The 17,400-nt window shown below is 45.2% G+C and overlaps 1 protein-coding gene across 1 annotated transcript in view; it reads right to left on the bottom strand.

Annotated features, from left to right (window-relative positions):
* The window catches only part of celf4 (CUGBP, Elav-like family member 4), an 89,086-nt gene that overhangs the window by 49,993 nt on the left and 21,693 nt on the right, over positions 1 to 17,400 (bottom strand). The window contains exon 2 of the mRNA XM_069678654.1: positions 16,449 to 16,531. Coding sequence (XP_069534755.1) covers positions 16,449 to 16,531 — 83 coding nt within the window. The remainder of the gene's footprint in view (positions 1 to 16,448; positions 16,532 to 17,400) is intronic.

Here is a 17,400-nt window from a genome sequence, read left to right as displayed (position 1 = left end):
CTGTGCAGAGAGAGCTCTTCTCGGCAGCCATTAAAGCAGAAAATATACACTGGGTAGCTTACTGCTAAGTGCTCCTGCAAGAGCCATGTCGAACTTTTAAGTCCTTTACTGCCCAGGAAGATGTGTAACTGTTGGGTAAATGAATTATTGGTTGGACTGGATCCTTGCCAAAGACAACCTTGCTGTGGAACATGATTGTTAATTAGGTCTCGATGTGCTTAAGGGCTAACAAAACTGCACAAGCACCACATCTCCAAACCCTTGCTGAGCATACACCGCTACTACAGCCATGTCTCTGCTTCCTTGAGTAACTTCACAGGCCCGGACCTCTCACTAACTACTCATAATGCTTTGCCCTTTAGCATAAAAAGCATTTAATGCATGCCTCACTTTAGCCATCTTTCATAAAATGCTAATATTCTGTTTTGCAGCCGGTGGGGAATTCATTTGTCTGGTTAATTTCACAGGTGCCCTTAACGCACCGATCAACAACAGGCGTCGGTCGTGAACAGGGGGCACCATCTGTGTGCAGGGAGCGCCAATGGCCCTCAAGTCGTCGCTCTTTGCCACCAAGCACTAAGACTCCATTAAGAAGCTCGGGTCCATGCATCTTTGGCCATCATTTATTTGGCGAAGGCAATTAAAAAGCTCCCCCACCCAAAGACAGCATGTGTGGCATAGAAGCCACGTCTCCTCTCTTAATCACTGGTAGTAATTAGTTCCTGCAAGCGGTATCATTAGGTATCAGCGCTGGCGCAGTTGTCACAGCCAGCGCACGTCTGGGATGACAAAAGGAGACGGAAGAAAAAAGAAACTCATCGCTGTAACTGAGAATCTGGGCGAGTTAGAATCCTGTCCAAAAACGTTACAAGGTTGTCCCAAGAGGGGCATAATCCATCAAAGTGATTTTTCTTCTCTCTCTTTCTCCCACCTCCTCCTGTTCCGCCCCCCTGTCTTCTTTGCAACGTAATCATTTTCCTCTCGCGGGGTGTGACATTCATAAAGGATACTGGTGCCGCTGCCGCGTCTTGCCAAAGTTTGGGATGAGTTTTAGAGGTGTATTTACAGTATGGGATTGCCAGAGGTGAGTTACAATGCTCCTCGGAAGACTTACCCTTCTTACTGTCCTTTATGGCTAGTTTCTTTCGCCCTGCTCTTCTTCTTTGCATCCTTTCGTCCTGCCGGCCATTGATCAGATCTGAAAATACTCTAGCAGGAAGGAGTCCTTGGCTGTACTGCCTCTAGAAGGCCACGTTCTGGGTTCCTCCTGACTTAGCATTGGTTGATCAAAGGATTATTGATTATAGTGAATGTAAACTTCAAGCTAAACTATGCTAGCAGCTAATCAGATCTTGACCTGATGACATATGTCATTTTTAACTTGATCACTCAGTCAATTCCAGTTCTTCTAACCCAAATGGAAAGGGCACCTCGACACACTTTGCTAAGCCAAATGACCTGTCGAATTCTTCTGTGAGCCTGTGCGCAGAGCTACAGTAGTTATTAAAGGAGGCCTCCTCAGTGAATTGAAGTTGTGTGTGTGCTAAAGTTTCTCAGATGGAGAGTTTGATTCTCGGTGGAGTTCTGTTACAGTTTCTGGTGGCAAGAACGCAGCTGCTCAGTCCCTTGAACAACTTTGGTTTACAGCAAAATATCCTCTCTTCAAAGTTTCCAGGGAGCCTCAGTGGAAAGGTTGTTTGCTTATAGTTTCACAGATATGCTAACAAGCTGTCTGAACATGCAAACCTTATTATCACACAAACCCTGTGACTCATTCTGGCCGCCGCTGTTTTCCCCCCTCTGCAGATTCCTATTTCAATAATGACGCTGCAAATTTTCATTCTGTTGACGTGCGAGTGCGGCGCATGTCACAGCGCTTTGTCAAATATGTAGACAAAGTTAAAACACACGCACGCTGAAAAAGAGGTACGGGGGAGAGGGTGGAAAACAAACATCATCTGACAAGTTTGTGGCACATTTGGTTCAGACTGTGTGATTCCCTCTGGATCCATGAGCGCGGTAGCGACGAGAGGAGGTGTGGGAGAGGAGGGCAGAGACAGAGAGAGAGGGAGAGAGAGAGAGTAAACTCCGTCAGAGCAATTGTTCTTTCATGTGGAAAGGTGATGAAAGAAAAGTGTGAAAGGGCTCACCAGAGGGAGGGGGTTATGGAAGAGAGGGATGGAGAGAGCGGGGAGATGGATAGAAAGGGAAAAGACTGCAAGAGGCTATAAGAGGGTGAGAAGGATGTAAAGATTTTAGATGGTTGTAAAGCAGCTGGTACAGTTGTTGCTGTGTAAATCACGTTAGTGCACTTAAAGAACACACGCCATATATGTGTTGAGAGCGTTATTGATCCCATCTTAACACAAGTACACTGGAAGTAAACAGAGGAGGCCCACTTGAGTTTGCTAACTCAGAATGCTAAAGCCTCATGCAAGCTTCAGCAAACTAAGTAAAGTAAGTAACCCTTGTTCATTTCTCTGACTTCATATGTAATATTGTTTCCTCAACAGACTACAAAACGTAGACGTAGCCAATGCAACGTCGCCCATTGGCTTGAGGGTTTGTGCCAGTTGCCATGTTGGTTTTCTGGAAAACAGAAGTTACTATATTTGGATGGAGGGGTGTGTTTAGGAAGAGCTGGAGATGATTGGCAAGACAGTACCAACATATCAGGGCTATACAGTCCAAGCCTAAGGCAAATTCATTAGCTTGCTTTTAAGTCAGTTAACTATTGAGTTTACCACAGAATGAAAATAAGCAATGGGTCCATTGCAAGAACAGGTTTAAGTGACTTTAAACGACAGGCCTCTCATCACTACTGCTCACCAGCTTCTCTGTGTGGAAAAGCCAACAACAGTCTAAACTATGACTCCAATGCACTTACTGCCACAGCTAAATCAATGTACTTGAACATGGAAAGAGCTAACCAGGTACAGTGGGCACATACGCTGATACCCGCTAATTAGTGTTGACATACAACTAACATGGGGCTGCACGGTGGTACAGTGGTAAGCGCTGTTACCTCACAGCTAGAAGGTTCCTAGTTCGAACCACGGGTACTTTGGTTTCCTCCCACAGTCCAAAGACATGCTCGTAAGGATCATTGGTGACTCTAAATTGCCCATAGGTGTTAGTGTCAGCGTGAAACGTCTGTCTCTATGTGTCAGCCCTGTGATTGACTGGTGATCAGTGCCTGGTGTACCCCGCCTCTCGCCTAATAACACCCCTGCGGCTAAAAAACAGGAGCCCAGATTTCTTGGAAGGTCTGTTAATACATTAACCACATAGCAAGCAATTTGTCTGACATGCATGAAAAAATCTGCAAAAGGCAATAACACGACAAACAAGGTTGAGAGGTTAAGTTCACTGACTTATTGAGTAGGGTAGCCAACTGCACCCACCTGTCAATCAAAGTGGCTATGCCCCTAATTATGCATAAACGTAACAATCAATTTAAACAGGTGAGTTATATAAACATTTGTTCCCATACAGTTGCCATGAATTGGGAAATCAGCTGTAGAGACCACTACTGCTTTTTGTACCAGGCTGTAAACATGTTTAAAGTTAGGCACTTTAACATGTGGCCTAATGGGGATTGACTCACATTTGGAGCCAGCCTCAAGTGGCCATTGTTGGAACTGCAGTTTTTGGCACTCCCACTTTTGCTTCATTTTCAGCCCTGGGGCCTTCCTTTGGAAAACACCTTCATAGAGTCATATTGAAAGGCAGTATGTGGCCAGTAATGAGGTCAGGAATGATTTCATTGATCAACTTTTTCAATATAAAAACATACAGCATGTATATGTATGTATAAAAAAAACAGAACATCCTGCCATTCTCTTACGTTAACGCAACAAAAAGAAGAAGAAAGAAATAGTACATTCCAGGATTGCCCTAACATACCAGATGCACACATACTCTTGGTCATATCGTATGACTCTTTCTTGCTCTCAAACACAAAAACACACACACACACACATGCGTGCACACACAGGTTGTTACATCTGCTGGTCAGAGTTGATGCTCCCAGCAGTGGTATATCAGCCATAATGAAGGCTCGCTGCACACAGTCTGGCAGTGTGGACAAACACTCTTTCTGTTTCCCCCTCGCTCATACACACACACACTGAATCACAAACACACACAGAGAAACCCTTAAGTGGGTGAGTCAGACCGGCGCTCTTCCTGTGTCTCACACACATAAACACTCGCCCAGCAGAGGCGAGGCGAGCGGCAGAGCCCCTGCCAGGTTATATGGAGGGACAGAGTGTTCTGAGTTACTGCACAGTGCAGCCACTCTCCACGGCAGCACCATACAGAGTCCATAAAGCATGATGGATGGCCTATCATCATTTACCTCTTTGGTGACTTCTCAATGCTGTCACACCCCGCCAAGCACATGCAAGAGAGGTGAGACACACCGAAACAGACAGGCAAGCAAAGGCAGAGCATAACGACGAACAAGGAAAGAAGGCAATGCGGACAAAATGATGCTAAAAGGAGGATTAGAGAGAGTGACAGAGGGAGGGAGAGAAGGAGAGGAAAGACAGAGAGATGGATGAGGGAGCATCTTTGATGTTTGCTAGAATTAATGCACACCCGGTCACATAGGCAAACAGTTGCGCGCACGCACACACACTCACACTCACACAGCGCAGGCACGATCACAAAAGAACTGAACCATCCCCTGTCCCTTCTCTCCTTTGATGACAGCACCCCACACACGTAGAGGCTGTATTTAGAGCATGCAAAATCTACTGTCTCCTCCGCTCTCCTCTGCTCTCCCGCTCTCTGTGCCACAGCAAAGGGAGCAGGAGGAGGAAAAGAGAGAGGGAGACAGAACGAGAGAGAGACAGGGACTAAGAAAGAAAAACAATGAAGAGCAGATGCAGCGAGATGACACAGTGATAGTTTACACGTCAAAGCGGGTGAGATAGCAAGAATGGGAGCAAGAAACGAGAAAGAAAAGGAAATTAGAGTGTGTGTTTGTGTGTGTATGTGTGTGTGTGTGTGTGTGTGTGTGTGTCAGAGGGAGGGAGTCTGTGGCCACAACAGTAAATAACTTCCATGAGAATGAGTTTGGCCGGGGAGCCAGAGGGGGCACAGGGCTCACAGTCTGTGCTACAGAGGAAAGTAAAGCACTCGGTGCAATGTGACGAGGCTAAATTTGATCTCTTGTGCTATTTTAACCTCTTGAACCCGAGGCTGTCGTTTACACACTTATTCTTCAGCCGCATAATGTGTTATTTTAAAGGGGCACTCCGGTGACTTAGTAGACCTGCTTACAGAAGTTTAAGGCAAAGACAGAGATTTAAATACAAAATTCAAACACAGGGTGGGATATCCTGACTTTAAGTCCAACGCAATGCTCAAGCTAAGGGATCTGTTTTTTCCCCAATATGCAAATTTTGGGGAAGTCTTTTGGTGTATTTGACCCCATATACCTGGTGAGTTCACCTATTTTAAGAGCTACATGACCCTGGTTGTTACTTTTATAAATTTCTTCTGTCTCCACGTGCATGCGAAGGTAACCCTCAGGACATCACAGGGGTTTATTTTCTCAGATGTCTTGAATTTTTTAGTGATTCACACAGGACTTGTGCTCAGTGGTGGCTGCCTTCCTTCTTTGATAAGTAAAACAAAATCTGTTGAAGTTAGAAAGAAGTGGGCTAACCAAATCTATGTAGCTGTCAACTTATCTTTGAAGCTAGCTGCTAGCGGCTGCATAAGCTGCTACTTGCATAACAAACCCAAATTGCAGAAATAGCTGTATGAGGTCCACTTGCATTGTCGGTAATAGAGGCAACAGGTGTTGACAAGAAGGTACAATGGAAGTTAAAGAGTTGGTATTATGCTGTTTCACATTTTAAGACATATAATGTTACAATGTTGGATGTCCAAACTTAACGTGGGTGAAGTTTCAAATCTGTAGGTAAAAGTATGTTGGAGTGATCCCCAGGCTTCTCAGCTCAGTCTGCAGGCTGCTGTGAATGCCAGGTTTCACACAGTTTTTTCTGCACTTTATGACATCACAAAGCGCAGCCTCAGCAGGCTTCGGAGAGCTGGCCAATCAGAAGAAAGTAGGCTTGTAGGGGCGGGGTTTCTTATAGAGACAGAGCTGACGTTTCAGGCGGAGGCTGTACGAGGGCCTGCACAGAGCACCAGTGTGGAAATATGAGTTTTTTAACTGTAAATTATTTTAAACTACTCCACAGATATCACAGAGTGAATATGAAGATTGAAATTAGCATAATACCCCTCCCCCCTTTAAAAAAAGATCTCTCTGATACATCATTCTTGATATCAAATTTGTTCATGATTAGCCTGAAAATGTTTTATTGGTACAATAATACATCTACATATAACTGTTATCATATGCTGACCGATGCTTCCCATGGATGATACACTGATGTAACTTAGTATAATTTGGTGGAATTACCCTTAATGACTGATTAAACTTCTTGGAAATGGCTTCATGTGGTGCTAAAGATACTATTTTGGAAGTGTTGAAGGAGTTTACGTGTACAGCAGATAATGAATGACTGAGGTCTTAAATTGAAACTTATTTATGATCTGTTGAGTGAAACAATCCTCACAGTGTCGTCGATGGAACATTAAAACAAACTGTTTCCAATTCACTTCTCAGATTCATACAAACAGAAAGAAAGAAAGCATGAGAGAAAGAGAGAGAGGGAGGGAAAGACTGCCTCTCTGGACAGTGGCTATTGATCGCCACCCGGCACACATCACCACAACTTTCACAAATTGCTATTGAGAAGTGACCTGTAATGCAATTACTGGCCAATCCGGGGCCTTGGCTGCCATCAATTATTAAAAGCTGCCTGAGTCGCGGCCCGCGATCCGGCCTCAGCTGCTGCGTTGTGTCATTATCACATCTGCCGGCCACCAGCTGGCCAGCTGCTATACAGCCGCGTCTGGAACAAGATTTCCGAGCGCCACTTCCCACTCTGTCCAACATATCGGATGAACCGGCCAAATGAAGAAATTGAAAGTGCTGTGTGTTATATATTCCGGCGGCTGCACTGAAGGTAAGGCGGTGAAGGTCACAGAATAAAATGGGTTTGGTTTTTCTTTGCACATTATTATTGAGAATGAGAATGGTATTTACAGAAGAGTTCAATTCCTTAGAGAAAACTTTGGGCTTGGTTTCAGCTTTACTTTTATAAGTAGAAAAACAACATTAATATTGCAGCCCGGCTCACCACTGGGTCCTAGTTTAAAAAAACGTTCAGCACCGTCAATACTAACAACAAATCAATGGCTACTGTTTCTATACCTAACCAGCCACTCCTCAGGTTCTTAATCATTCCCTATATGTTCCCCCACTGCCTCACAGTTAGCTCCTCTGTAATCACTTATACATCCCTTGAATAGTTTCTGCTATCAGAGTTATGATGAAAGAAGACAGAGGAAACAGCAATGCAGGCATTGCATGATAATTGCCCTTTGCTTTGAACTGACACAATAATTTTTCTTTTAGTTGTTCTCATTACAAAAGGCCTTGTTCAAACTGGGCCTGCAATTTTTTTTCCCTCTGCAGTCATTGTGAAATAATTTATTTGTTATCTTGCTTTGCACCAAAGTAGCACTTAAAAATACTGCTACCAAAGGAGCTTAACTACATCCAGAACACCAATTCTGAAACCATTCAAAAGCTTAATTTTGAAATTGTATAAAGGCATTTTGGAAATCAAGTCATACCTAGTATTCATTGCTTTAATAAAGTAGCCTTTAAGAGACTTCAAAAAAACTTAAAGGGCTGAAAGTCAAATGTTAATGTCGAACCAACAGTTGCATCCAGTAAGAAAAAATTCAAGTATTAAAGGGGTAAAGTATTTCAAGCTTCATATTTCCCTCTGTGATACCTGTGGAGTAGCTTAGCATAATTTACATTTTAAAACACTCTGGCTCTGTGCAGGCCCTCCTACAGCCTCTGCCTGAAACGCCTCAGTCAGCTCTGTCCCTTTAAGGAGCCTGCTGTGATGTCACAAAGTGCAGCGTGTAGAAAAAACTGTGTGAAACCTGACATTCACAGCAGCGTGAGCTGAGAAGCCTGGGGATTGCTCCAACATACTTTTACCTACAGATTTGAAACTTCACCCACGTTTAGTCTGGATTATATACAGTATATGTCTTAAAATGTGAAGCAGCATAAACCCCCTCTTTAAAGACTAACATGCAGAGATAAGGATACAAAATGTTTGGTGGGCTTGGTGCTGTACGTAAAAGCTGCAAGAGTTCTCTGATTCAAAGCCTCCACCCTCTCCTGCACTGACAAATGCATGACAGCAAGAAAAGGTACACAGCATGGACCATAATATCCTTCAATGATCAATAAAACACCGCTCTAATAGATACATTATATCGTAGGTGTGACTGATTTATTGCATTTTATTGTTTTCAGTTATCTGTTCTCTGTTCCTTAACATTTAATGTGCACGGTAAATTAACCGAGCAGGCTGCAATAAAAATATCACACAACACTGCACTTACTGTAGTGGAGAGACATACTGTACTGTACCTGTGTCTGAGACTACAGAAAGACAAGGAGATATAGAAGTGCGACATACATCTAGTGGAGAAAAAATGCCTGCACTGGCAGGATATTTCAAAGCAGCCGGAGTCAAGCGGACTCAATACAGCAGAAGCAGCAGGAGCTAAAACTACGACAATGGCAGAATGACTATCACAAGCAGCTTATGGAGGTGCTTAAATCTTTGAACTATGCGTACGGCCAGGGCTGCAGCCGGGCGCACACTGGATGGGGTGCTATTAAGGTTTTTTTTCTTTGAGGAATAGCTCCAGCTGCTTCTGTGTTCACCCTAATGACAGCCATAGCCACTGCCAGGTTTATATAAATCAGAGAGCAGCTTTTGGGGTTTATGAAACAACTCCAATTATGCAAGAATTGGATGGATGATTCCTCGGCCCCTTGAACAATAATGTTGGCATCAGCGAGACGTTTGTTTCAAATTGTCTTTTTTTTTACCTTAAAGTGAACCATCTGTGCCTGGAAAAAAGTTTTTTTTCCCACAACTTTCCATTCTGGTGAGTACATCAAGAGTCCAAAAGTGCCAGAAGTGACATTAACACTTGTAAATGTTCAGTGGAGCGGCCCTCTGAGGATGAAGACTCATTGGTGCGCTGTAAGGCTCTGCTTTTGTGGATCAATAGAAACTCAAGGAAAGGCAAGACAAGTTGATTTCAGACTGTGACAGTCGCTTGAGCCAGCGATAAATCGAGATGCTGAGAAGAGCTATGGTGGCTCTGAAATTTCTGAGAGGGGACATGCTTTTAGAGCCTATACAAAAACACTTGGATCACCCAATAATGGCACTTACCAGAGGTGTTTTGAATCGCTCAGACAGTTCAATCCATTCTTTTTGAGAAGAAAAACACTTTATAGGTCTGCTGTCTGAGTGCTCAATCTTCCCTCTATCTGGCAACGTGTGGTTAATTTGCTTAAAAGGGGAGAATATGTGGTTTTTAAAATTATAATAATCATTAAAAAAGACTTGACTGGAAACATGTCCCAATGGAGATCCTAATGGGGCATTTTGCAAAACGATTATTTTTGAACAGTTACACTGGAGAGTCCCGGCCAAACTCGCTCGTTTAAATGAGATTACAGTAAGACAAAAAACTGGGTCACCGCTCTGACATTGCGTGCTCTGCAATATGGCTCGTGGTGTAAAGGTGTGTCATCCCGCATATGGATCATCCATCTACTGGCCCAGCGGGTAGCATGCACCACTTCTGAAATTAGTTGGATTATTGGACTAAAGTGAGCTGCTGCCTCCGGACAGATGATTTTTTCTCATTTGTACAATCTGCTCAAACTCCACTTGGCAATGGGAGGTTGTAACATCAGGCCTGGAGCCCAGTGATAATGGGAGCATTCAGACTTTAGATGACAAAAGATGGTGTGTAGGCTTGTAATGATCTTTGTTACAATTATGGCACCATTCATGCTTCACTCCTTAAAGGGCTTTCACCAAAATGAGGCTGTGTTGCCAAAAGTGCGAGGACAAGCGCACGCTTTACCATATGTGACGGCTGAATGTCTCATTCTGTTACAGAAAATGGGCCTTCTGCTCTTCTTCTTTGGTGGTGTTGGTATCTAGTGTCTCTTAAGTGTTGTCAAAATGATCTGGTTCGTAGGATGGTTTTGTCCGACCATGTTGGAAGGCAAAGTGTGTAAAGCTATTAAGAGCAGCAGGATTTACAGACAAGTTTTATTCCGACCCCTCAGAGTGCTTTTACACTACATATCACATTCACCCTTTGACACATTGGCAAAGGCCTTAGTGCCAATCTCCAATCAGTATCAATGCACATTCATACCCGATAGCTGTGCCTTCTGGAGCGGTTTGGGGTTCAGTGTCTTGCCAAAGAACACTTCGACATGTGACTGTGACAGTCAGGGATCGAACCCCCAACCTTCTGAATGGGAGGCGACCGACTCTACCACTGAGCCATCCATATGAAAACTTTCCACACTGTCTCTCCACACAATCTTTGTCGGATTTTTCAGATTGCAGACCCTCAATTCTGATGTTGGGACGGTGTTACGTTTCATGGTTGTTTGACCATCCGACAAGCACCTGGATTATAATGAGAGCTGGGCTTGGTAGCTCAAGGTGCAGGTCACAAATCAGTTCAAAAATCAATCAAACCAAAACAATGGGCCTTAATCTGCTGCTATGGCAGCCTCCATCTTTCTCAACATTTCCTAAACATTGTACAAACCGAATACTGATGTTGGGCGATAACCCAAGGGTTGAATTAGTGCTCTGTTCGGGCTAGATCTCCCACGTCAGGAAGTGTCATTGTTGAAACGCTAGAATGCCTTTCAATCACTGCCGTCACACAGTTGGAATCACAGCATATTCTAAAATAGCACTGTATTTTGGGTAGCGTTAGATCAAAGATTTGAGAGGGTCTTCACCCAAATGGCAAAATACAGCCACAGCTGAAACGTGTGGGCGGGGCCCGTTTAAGATCCTCCGTCGGCTTTAAAAGAAAAATAAAACGCAACAAAATTAATGAACTACGAAGAGTTCATCAACCAACAGGAGAATCTGTGTTTACCTCTGAGTTTTATTACAAACATTACTTTCAGGAAGTCTTTCTGTCTCCATACTGTCTGTTTGGGAGACTCGTTAGAATCTTTATTGCGAGGCTTATGACCTGCCAGACTCAGCCTGCCTCGCTTTAAAGCTGTTCTCTGCTTCGGCCGGTGGATTCACTTTTTTATTTTTACACTGCCGGAGCCTGCTGCTCTTTCGTTATATTGTTAGACGGAAAAAGTTGCTCATTAGGTCAGTGAGTTTACAAAAATCAGTGTTTTTCTGAAGCATATATCCCTGTCGATGCTGCGTGCTGCTGTCGTTTGGGGCTACAGTAAAACTTGCTTGTGCATCGCTCCAACATTCTGTCAATGACTGTGGATTCATTAATTGGAGCGCGATATGTGGCGAACGGTTTTCTTTTGGATCAGGGTGATTAGGATAGTTGATGAGGTGATGGCTGGGGGAGAGAAGGGGAGGGGTTGTTTTAGCTCCAGGGCCTGCGGCATTATTCAAACGGACGTACAGCGATGCCTTCGCACTCTGCACCACTCATCTGAATCCACAAAAAAAACGAAGCAAACCACTGTACCTGTGCACACTTAGGGGTCACAAATCATAACTGAGCACGTCCGACCCCTCTCCTCCCTCCCGCCAAACACCCCTTCACCCGCTTCACCTGGGGAGCCTGGCAGTTATCGACCAATGAGGGGCGACTTATTGAGAAAAAGCTGCCACGAAACTGGGTCGCGGGAGCCAATCAATGCCATGGATTTCTTGCCCTGGCATTATCTCAACTGAGCCAAGTAGAAGGGGGGGAGGAGGGAGGGGGGTGTGTGTGAAAAAAGAAACAGACACAAATCAGTCGTTATGGAGGCACCTCGACTATACCTCTCCTCCCACTCCCTCCATCCACCCACTCTCTCTCCAGCCTTCCATCAGCAGCCCCTTCCTCTCTCCTCACGCCTGCTATTCATTTGCTTTTCCCTCTTTTCTGTTGTTTGTTTGCCCCTGGGCTGAAAACTCTGTGTGTATACGTGCTCCATTATGTATTTGTGTGTGTGTGTGTGTGTGAAAGCTCTCTGAAATGACGCATTGATTCACAGTGTTCTATATTTTCTCATCTGGCTCACTATTACAGTGCGAGTCAATCGACGTCGTATTTCTCTCTCTCTCTCTCTCTCTCGCTCCCTCTCTCTTTTACTTTCTCCCTTTCTCTCTCTCTTTTCCTCCCTCTCTCTTTCAGTGAGTATCACAGTATCATGTTGTTGAATGGAAGTGTTTACGAGGAGTGTTGTGTTGCCGTTACCAGACACGGGTTTGGAGTTTGGAGCATCAGCGGTATGTTTTGTACCTGCATGCTCGTGTGTGTGTGTGTTTCTGTTTTCCAAGTGTTCAGAAGTGTGTGCTCCTTTGTGCACTATGTGGGGGCATATGGTAGCGCTGAGACCTATACTGTAAATCTGTGTGTTTGAGAGGATGCCAGATCTGTTTTTTCACTTGTGTTTTTTTAGCATGCGTGAGTATTTATACGTGTGATTTGCTGGTGGGTATTCGCACCCTGTGGTTTCGTACGCACAATGCAATAGCTCCAGTTCTGCAACTCCACCTTGCGACCCACACACACACACACACACACACACACGTGCGCGCTCAGATACCCGTCCTCCCACTCGTGAGGACTTTTGCCAGAATCAATAGAGGCTTTTTAATGCCTTTCGCTGTAGTACGAGTCTGAAACTGGAGCGCGGGATCACAAAAATGGCAGCCAGGGCCTGGCGTTTGGGACGCGCCCCATTTTAGGCCTGTCTCAGGTCACCATCTCCAAAAAAAACCCTCCTTCCATTTATCTGCTCAATATCTATATACTTTGAATGAGGAAACTAAACTTTTCTAGGACGATGTCTTGCATTATATTAACTCTGTTACTGACATTTCCAAGAAAGGACAGGTGGAAGTATTATGATTGTTTTCTGTCTTTTTGGTGACTTTTTAAAGGATTAGCATGATGCTGAAGCACTGCAATTAAACATCACCTTAAAGTCAGTATTTTATGCATGCTTGAGACATATTAAAAGTTGTTCCGATTCTACTATTAGAAATACCGCCTATACTGTCTGGACAAAGCAAGCGGGGCTCTACTGCTACCATGGATGTATCATGGCTGCAAGTTAGAAATTTGTGTTTCTGCAGCCCTTTTTAACTTGCAATTCCTCCTCCGCGCTGTGACCACGCTCCACCGTTATGCCGCCTTTGCCATTTTATATTTGACGGAGCGACGACAGTGTAAAACCGCCCCAGTGTGTGTTTTTTGCATTGCACTATTGTGGAAGCAAAACGTGCGCAAGGTGTAAACGAACGCTGCCGGCTCCACTGTTTACACTGACGCTGTTACGCATCTGTTACTACCTCCGATGCCGGCTCAGAGGCGGAACGACTTCGCCCCACCATTCCGCCTCACTGCGTTTGACATAAAAGAAGAGGCGCAAGAGAGGCATAATAATCCCGCCTTGACCTGGCAGATTAAAAGGGGCCTCTCACAGACTGTAACCGATATCGGCCGATTTCCAAATTCAGCTATCGGAATCTGTGTTGTGAGAAAACAAGACCAAGTCAAAACCTTGTATGTGGCTGACTGCATCAGGTCAGTGTGCGCTTTTGTGGGCAATGTGTCACAAGGATTGTTCTTATGAGGCTGATGGCAACGTGTTTAAAAGCAGGTGTAGGTGAAGACAGCGGGCGAGCAGGAGAGTAGCAGCCCCGCCTACTCCCTGAATAAAGTATCCAGAGCCATGTACACAAGTCAATAGGACTCAGGTTGTGATCAGGGAAAGAAAACACGACAGGATCCCTGAATCTTTATCCTTCCAGCCTAAAATGTTAACAACAGTCAACTTAACTGGTGTTGCCTTCATGGCCCCCAGACCCCTCGGGCCCCGGAGGTCTCTCTTCTATGAGTCTGTGGAGTTTCTTATCGCTCTAATGTACCTCTCGAGTATTTAGACTGTCCTCTAAAACGCAGTAACGCTGTTCTCAGTGTCGGTCGAGTTGATTTAATTATGCTTGCACAAACTTATTCTCCATCAGCATAATCCTGTGTACCTGCAGTTTGTAGTGCTGTGATGGAATGAGGGATGTGAAAACAATTTGTCACCTATCACGAGCAGTTCAATGTCAGTGTCACTTTAACATCAGTATTTTTTGCTTGTCGCTTGTTTACCCAAAGTCTCCACTGACAGTGCATCGGCTCAGTCGCGCACAGACACACACACACACAAACACACGCACAGAAGGCAGCCCTCAGTACTTTGTGTGAGCTACACTAACAGCCTACAGCCATGCTTACAGGGCATTTCCACTAGGAAGCCAAATCCCCTGTTCTCTCAGCTCACCTGGCAGCCGGAGAAAAAAGACGGCAGAAAACTTTTTAAATGTAAGGGTTGGGGAGCAACTTTGACGATAAAAAGCGCATCAGGATGCCAAGTGAAGGGGAAAGAGGCTTTAAGGGGGAAAAAAAGAGGATTTCATTTGCAGGGTTTTGCTTGTGTTGGTCTGTGAGAGGGGGATTGATAGAGGGTGGAAGGAGGGAGAGAAGAAGCTAGGTGAATAAAAAAAAAACCCAGAAGGAAAGGAGGAAAGAGGGTGTAGTTGTGTGCCATAAAACGTCCCACTGCCTTTCCCAGGGCCGAGTCCTCGCTCGCTTTCTAATGAACTCATTTATTCTGTTTTGCCGGCTTTACCTCCACCAGCAACAAAAGCAGACAGACTCCTGGTCTGCCTTTGCGAGCGCTCTGCTTCAGGGTTTGTTGAGCATCTAGGTCTGTCCTGTGGCATTACCTCTGTTTACTTAACGCTCACCATCGATCAAACGCAAACCTGAGACTGTCCTCCGCTGGCAAAGGCACCGCTAATTAGCATTTCCTTCTTAAACAACGCTGATTGCAAGTGACTGATTGAATTTAGTCGCTGTTGACGCTTCGCTATGTAGCGTGTGAAGCTAAATGCAGCCTCCTTTCCTTAAAGATGTGAAGGCAGAAACCTTGAAAAAGGTTGTTTTTGAGCGCATATCTCCTGGTCCGTGTAGCAACAAAGGCAAAAAACATCAATCGGCAGCACATTTTTCTGTGAACACAAAATCGCATTCTGGTTTTGGCCAAATATTTAATCTCTCCTCCTCTTTCTCTCTCTCTCTCCGTGTGTCTCTGCCTCTCCCTCCTTCTTTCTTTCTGAATAATATGCCACTGGGAAGTGAAAGAAGAGAAAAAAAAAACTGAGAGCACGGATCCCCACTCCTCCGCTCTTCTCGGCTGCACGTCTGTGATGTCATAATCACTCACATCAAAGGCTGTGCGCTCAACACGGCGACTGTCAGCTTCCCTGGAGGCGTCATTAAAAACGAACAGAGCAAACGGAGCCAGGCCTGACAGAGACGCATCAAAACTTCCTCACACACACACACACATGCACAGGAGGAGGCGCGCACGCACACGCATGGATGATGCATGTGCAGATAGGTACCTGGAATGTATGACAAATATGCACACACACACACACACACACACACACACAAATATATAATCATAGAATCATGTGCACACTGGAGAAAGTGATTATAATGCATATTATTCCCCCCTCTCTCTCACACACACACTTATAAAACATCTACCTCTTTTCTATGACAATGTCAAACTCCCTCTTTCCAGCACGCACGAGCGGGAGCGCAGCATTAAAAGCGAGACACGCGTTGCTTCCAGCTGCATTGCACATGTGAGCGGCAGCATCCACAGCATGTGAGCAGCTGTCGCGGCGATGTGCCGTCGTGATGTACATTCATGATGCACACTCATGTTGTTGTTGCCAGCCAGCGCGGGGGCATAATGTGGAGCGTGCACATCGATGTACAAATAGCCTACATCCACCCGCTCGCCCGCTTTTCATCCCTCCCTGTCTATCTCTCTCGCGCACTCGCCCACACGCATGTACACACACGGAGGCGCATGCACTCATTTACACAAACTGGAGGAAGGACTATAAATAGTATGCCTATGATGTGATGCTGTGTGTGGTTTCTCCCTGTGGGTTTGTGTGTGTGACTGTCAAAGTGAAGAGAGCGGGAGGCAGTGAAAGAGGGAGGGAGCAGAGGAAGAGGACGGATATTTAAGGGAAAGAAGGCTCTGCTCATGTCTGCTGAACAGCCAGTGATGATAAACAGTACATGACAAGCACGGCAAGGACAGTCGGTCCCCTTTGGTTTCACATATAAGGCCTCATATGTTAAAAAGAGCATCTGTGTGTGCGGGAGACAATCCAAGAAGCGTTTATGTAAGATTTTTCGCTTCCTCGTGTTTGACTTACCCCTGGCAGGGTCTTCTGCTCGTGCAATGCATTCTGGGCTTTCAGGGCCGACTCTCTGGCACAGTAGGTGAGGAAGGCACAGCCTGAAATACAGCAAGAGAGAGAGATAATTATGTTATGTGAACACAGAGGGGACACAGAAGGAAAGGCAGCCATGGGAGGGGGCTGCACCAATCACCAGCGAATAGCCAAAAACAACACACACACAGAAACACACAGAGTGAGCCTGCAGCCATAGTGCTGAAACTCTGTCTACATGGCAGCACTGGGAATTCTCTCGTGCATGTGTGTGTGTGTGTGTTTGTGCACAGTGTTTCTGCGGATCATTCCTGTGTGCACAATCCATACGCACGCAAAAACAACCTGGCATCCAAAAACTGCAGCTTTGAAGACGCCACGATTTGTACATTCTGTCGCGTGAGAGCGATTCTGCCCGTAAAACATCAAAATCTGTCCGAGCTTCCTCCCTGGCAGTCTGAAATAGCAGTTATCCATTCGTCCATCGCACTCTTCTGGCTGCTGTGACAGGGAGAGACATTTCCCTGACAGCTTCCCTCTCTCTCTCTCTCTCTCTCTCCCTCTTCCCCTCCACCCTTCATTTCTCCATCTCTTTCTCTCTGCTCCATATGTTCCAAGACTTCCCACAATCCTCGGTTTTGTTAGCACCTGGGCTGACATGTGGGGGTGGGAAGGAAGATGGAAACGCAGGAGGCAAGAAGGAAGAAGAAGAAGCCGTGGGGAACGTGTAAGCCGTTCCCTCGCCACCCCCTGTTGACAGTGAGGCGCGCGCCGCTGTCAGAGCGCTGACAAACTGTCAATCTGCAGATCAAGGCTAATGATTCATGTGTTTGACGGTTTAATAAAACACTTACAAAGACTATTGCACAATAGGCTGTGGAGACACATTTCAATAATCTTCATTCTGTACATGCAGGTGTTTTGCTGCAGAAGG

The sequence above is a fragment of the Semicossyphus pulcher genome, unplaced genomic scaffold (genome assembly GCF_022749685.1).
Source record: "Semicossyphus pulcher isolate SPU_LCO1_2020_fin unplaced genomic scaffold, fSemPul1.0.p SCAF_3, whole genome shotgun sequence".
NCBI classification, from domain to species: domain Eukaryota; kingdom Metazoa; phylum Chordata; class Actinopteri; order Labriformes; family Labridae; genus Semicossyphus; species Semicossyphus pulcher.
Note: the sequence above shows the minus strand (reverse complement) of the source record. Positions and strands in the feature narration are given on the sequence as shown.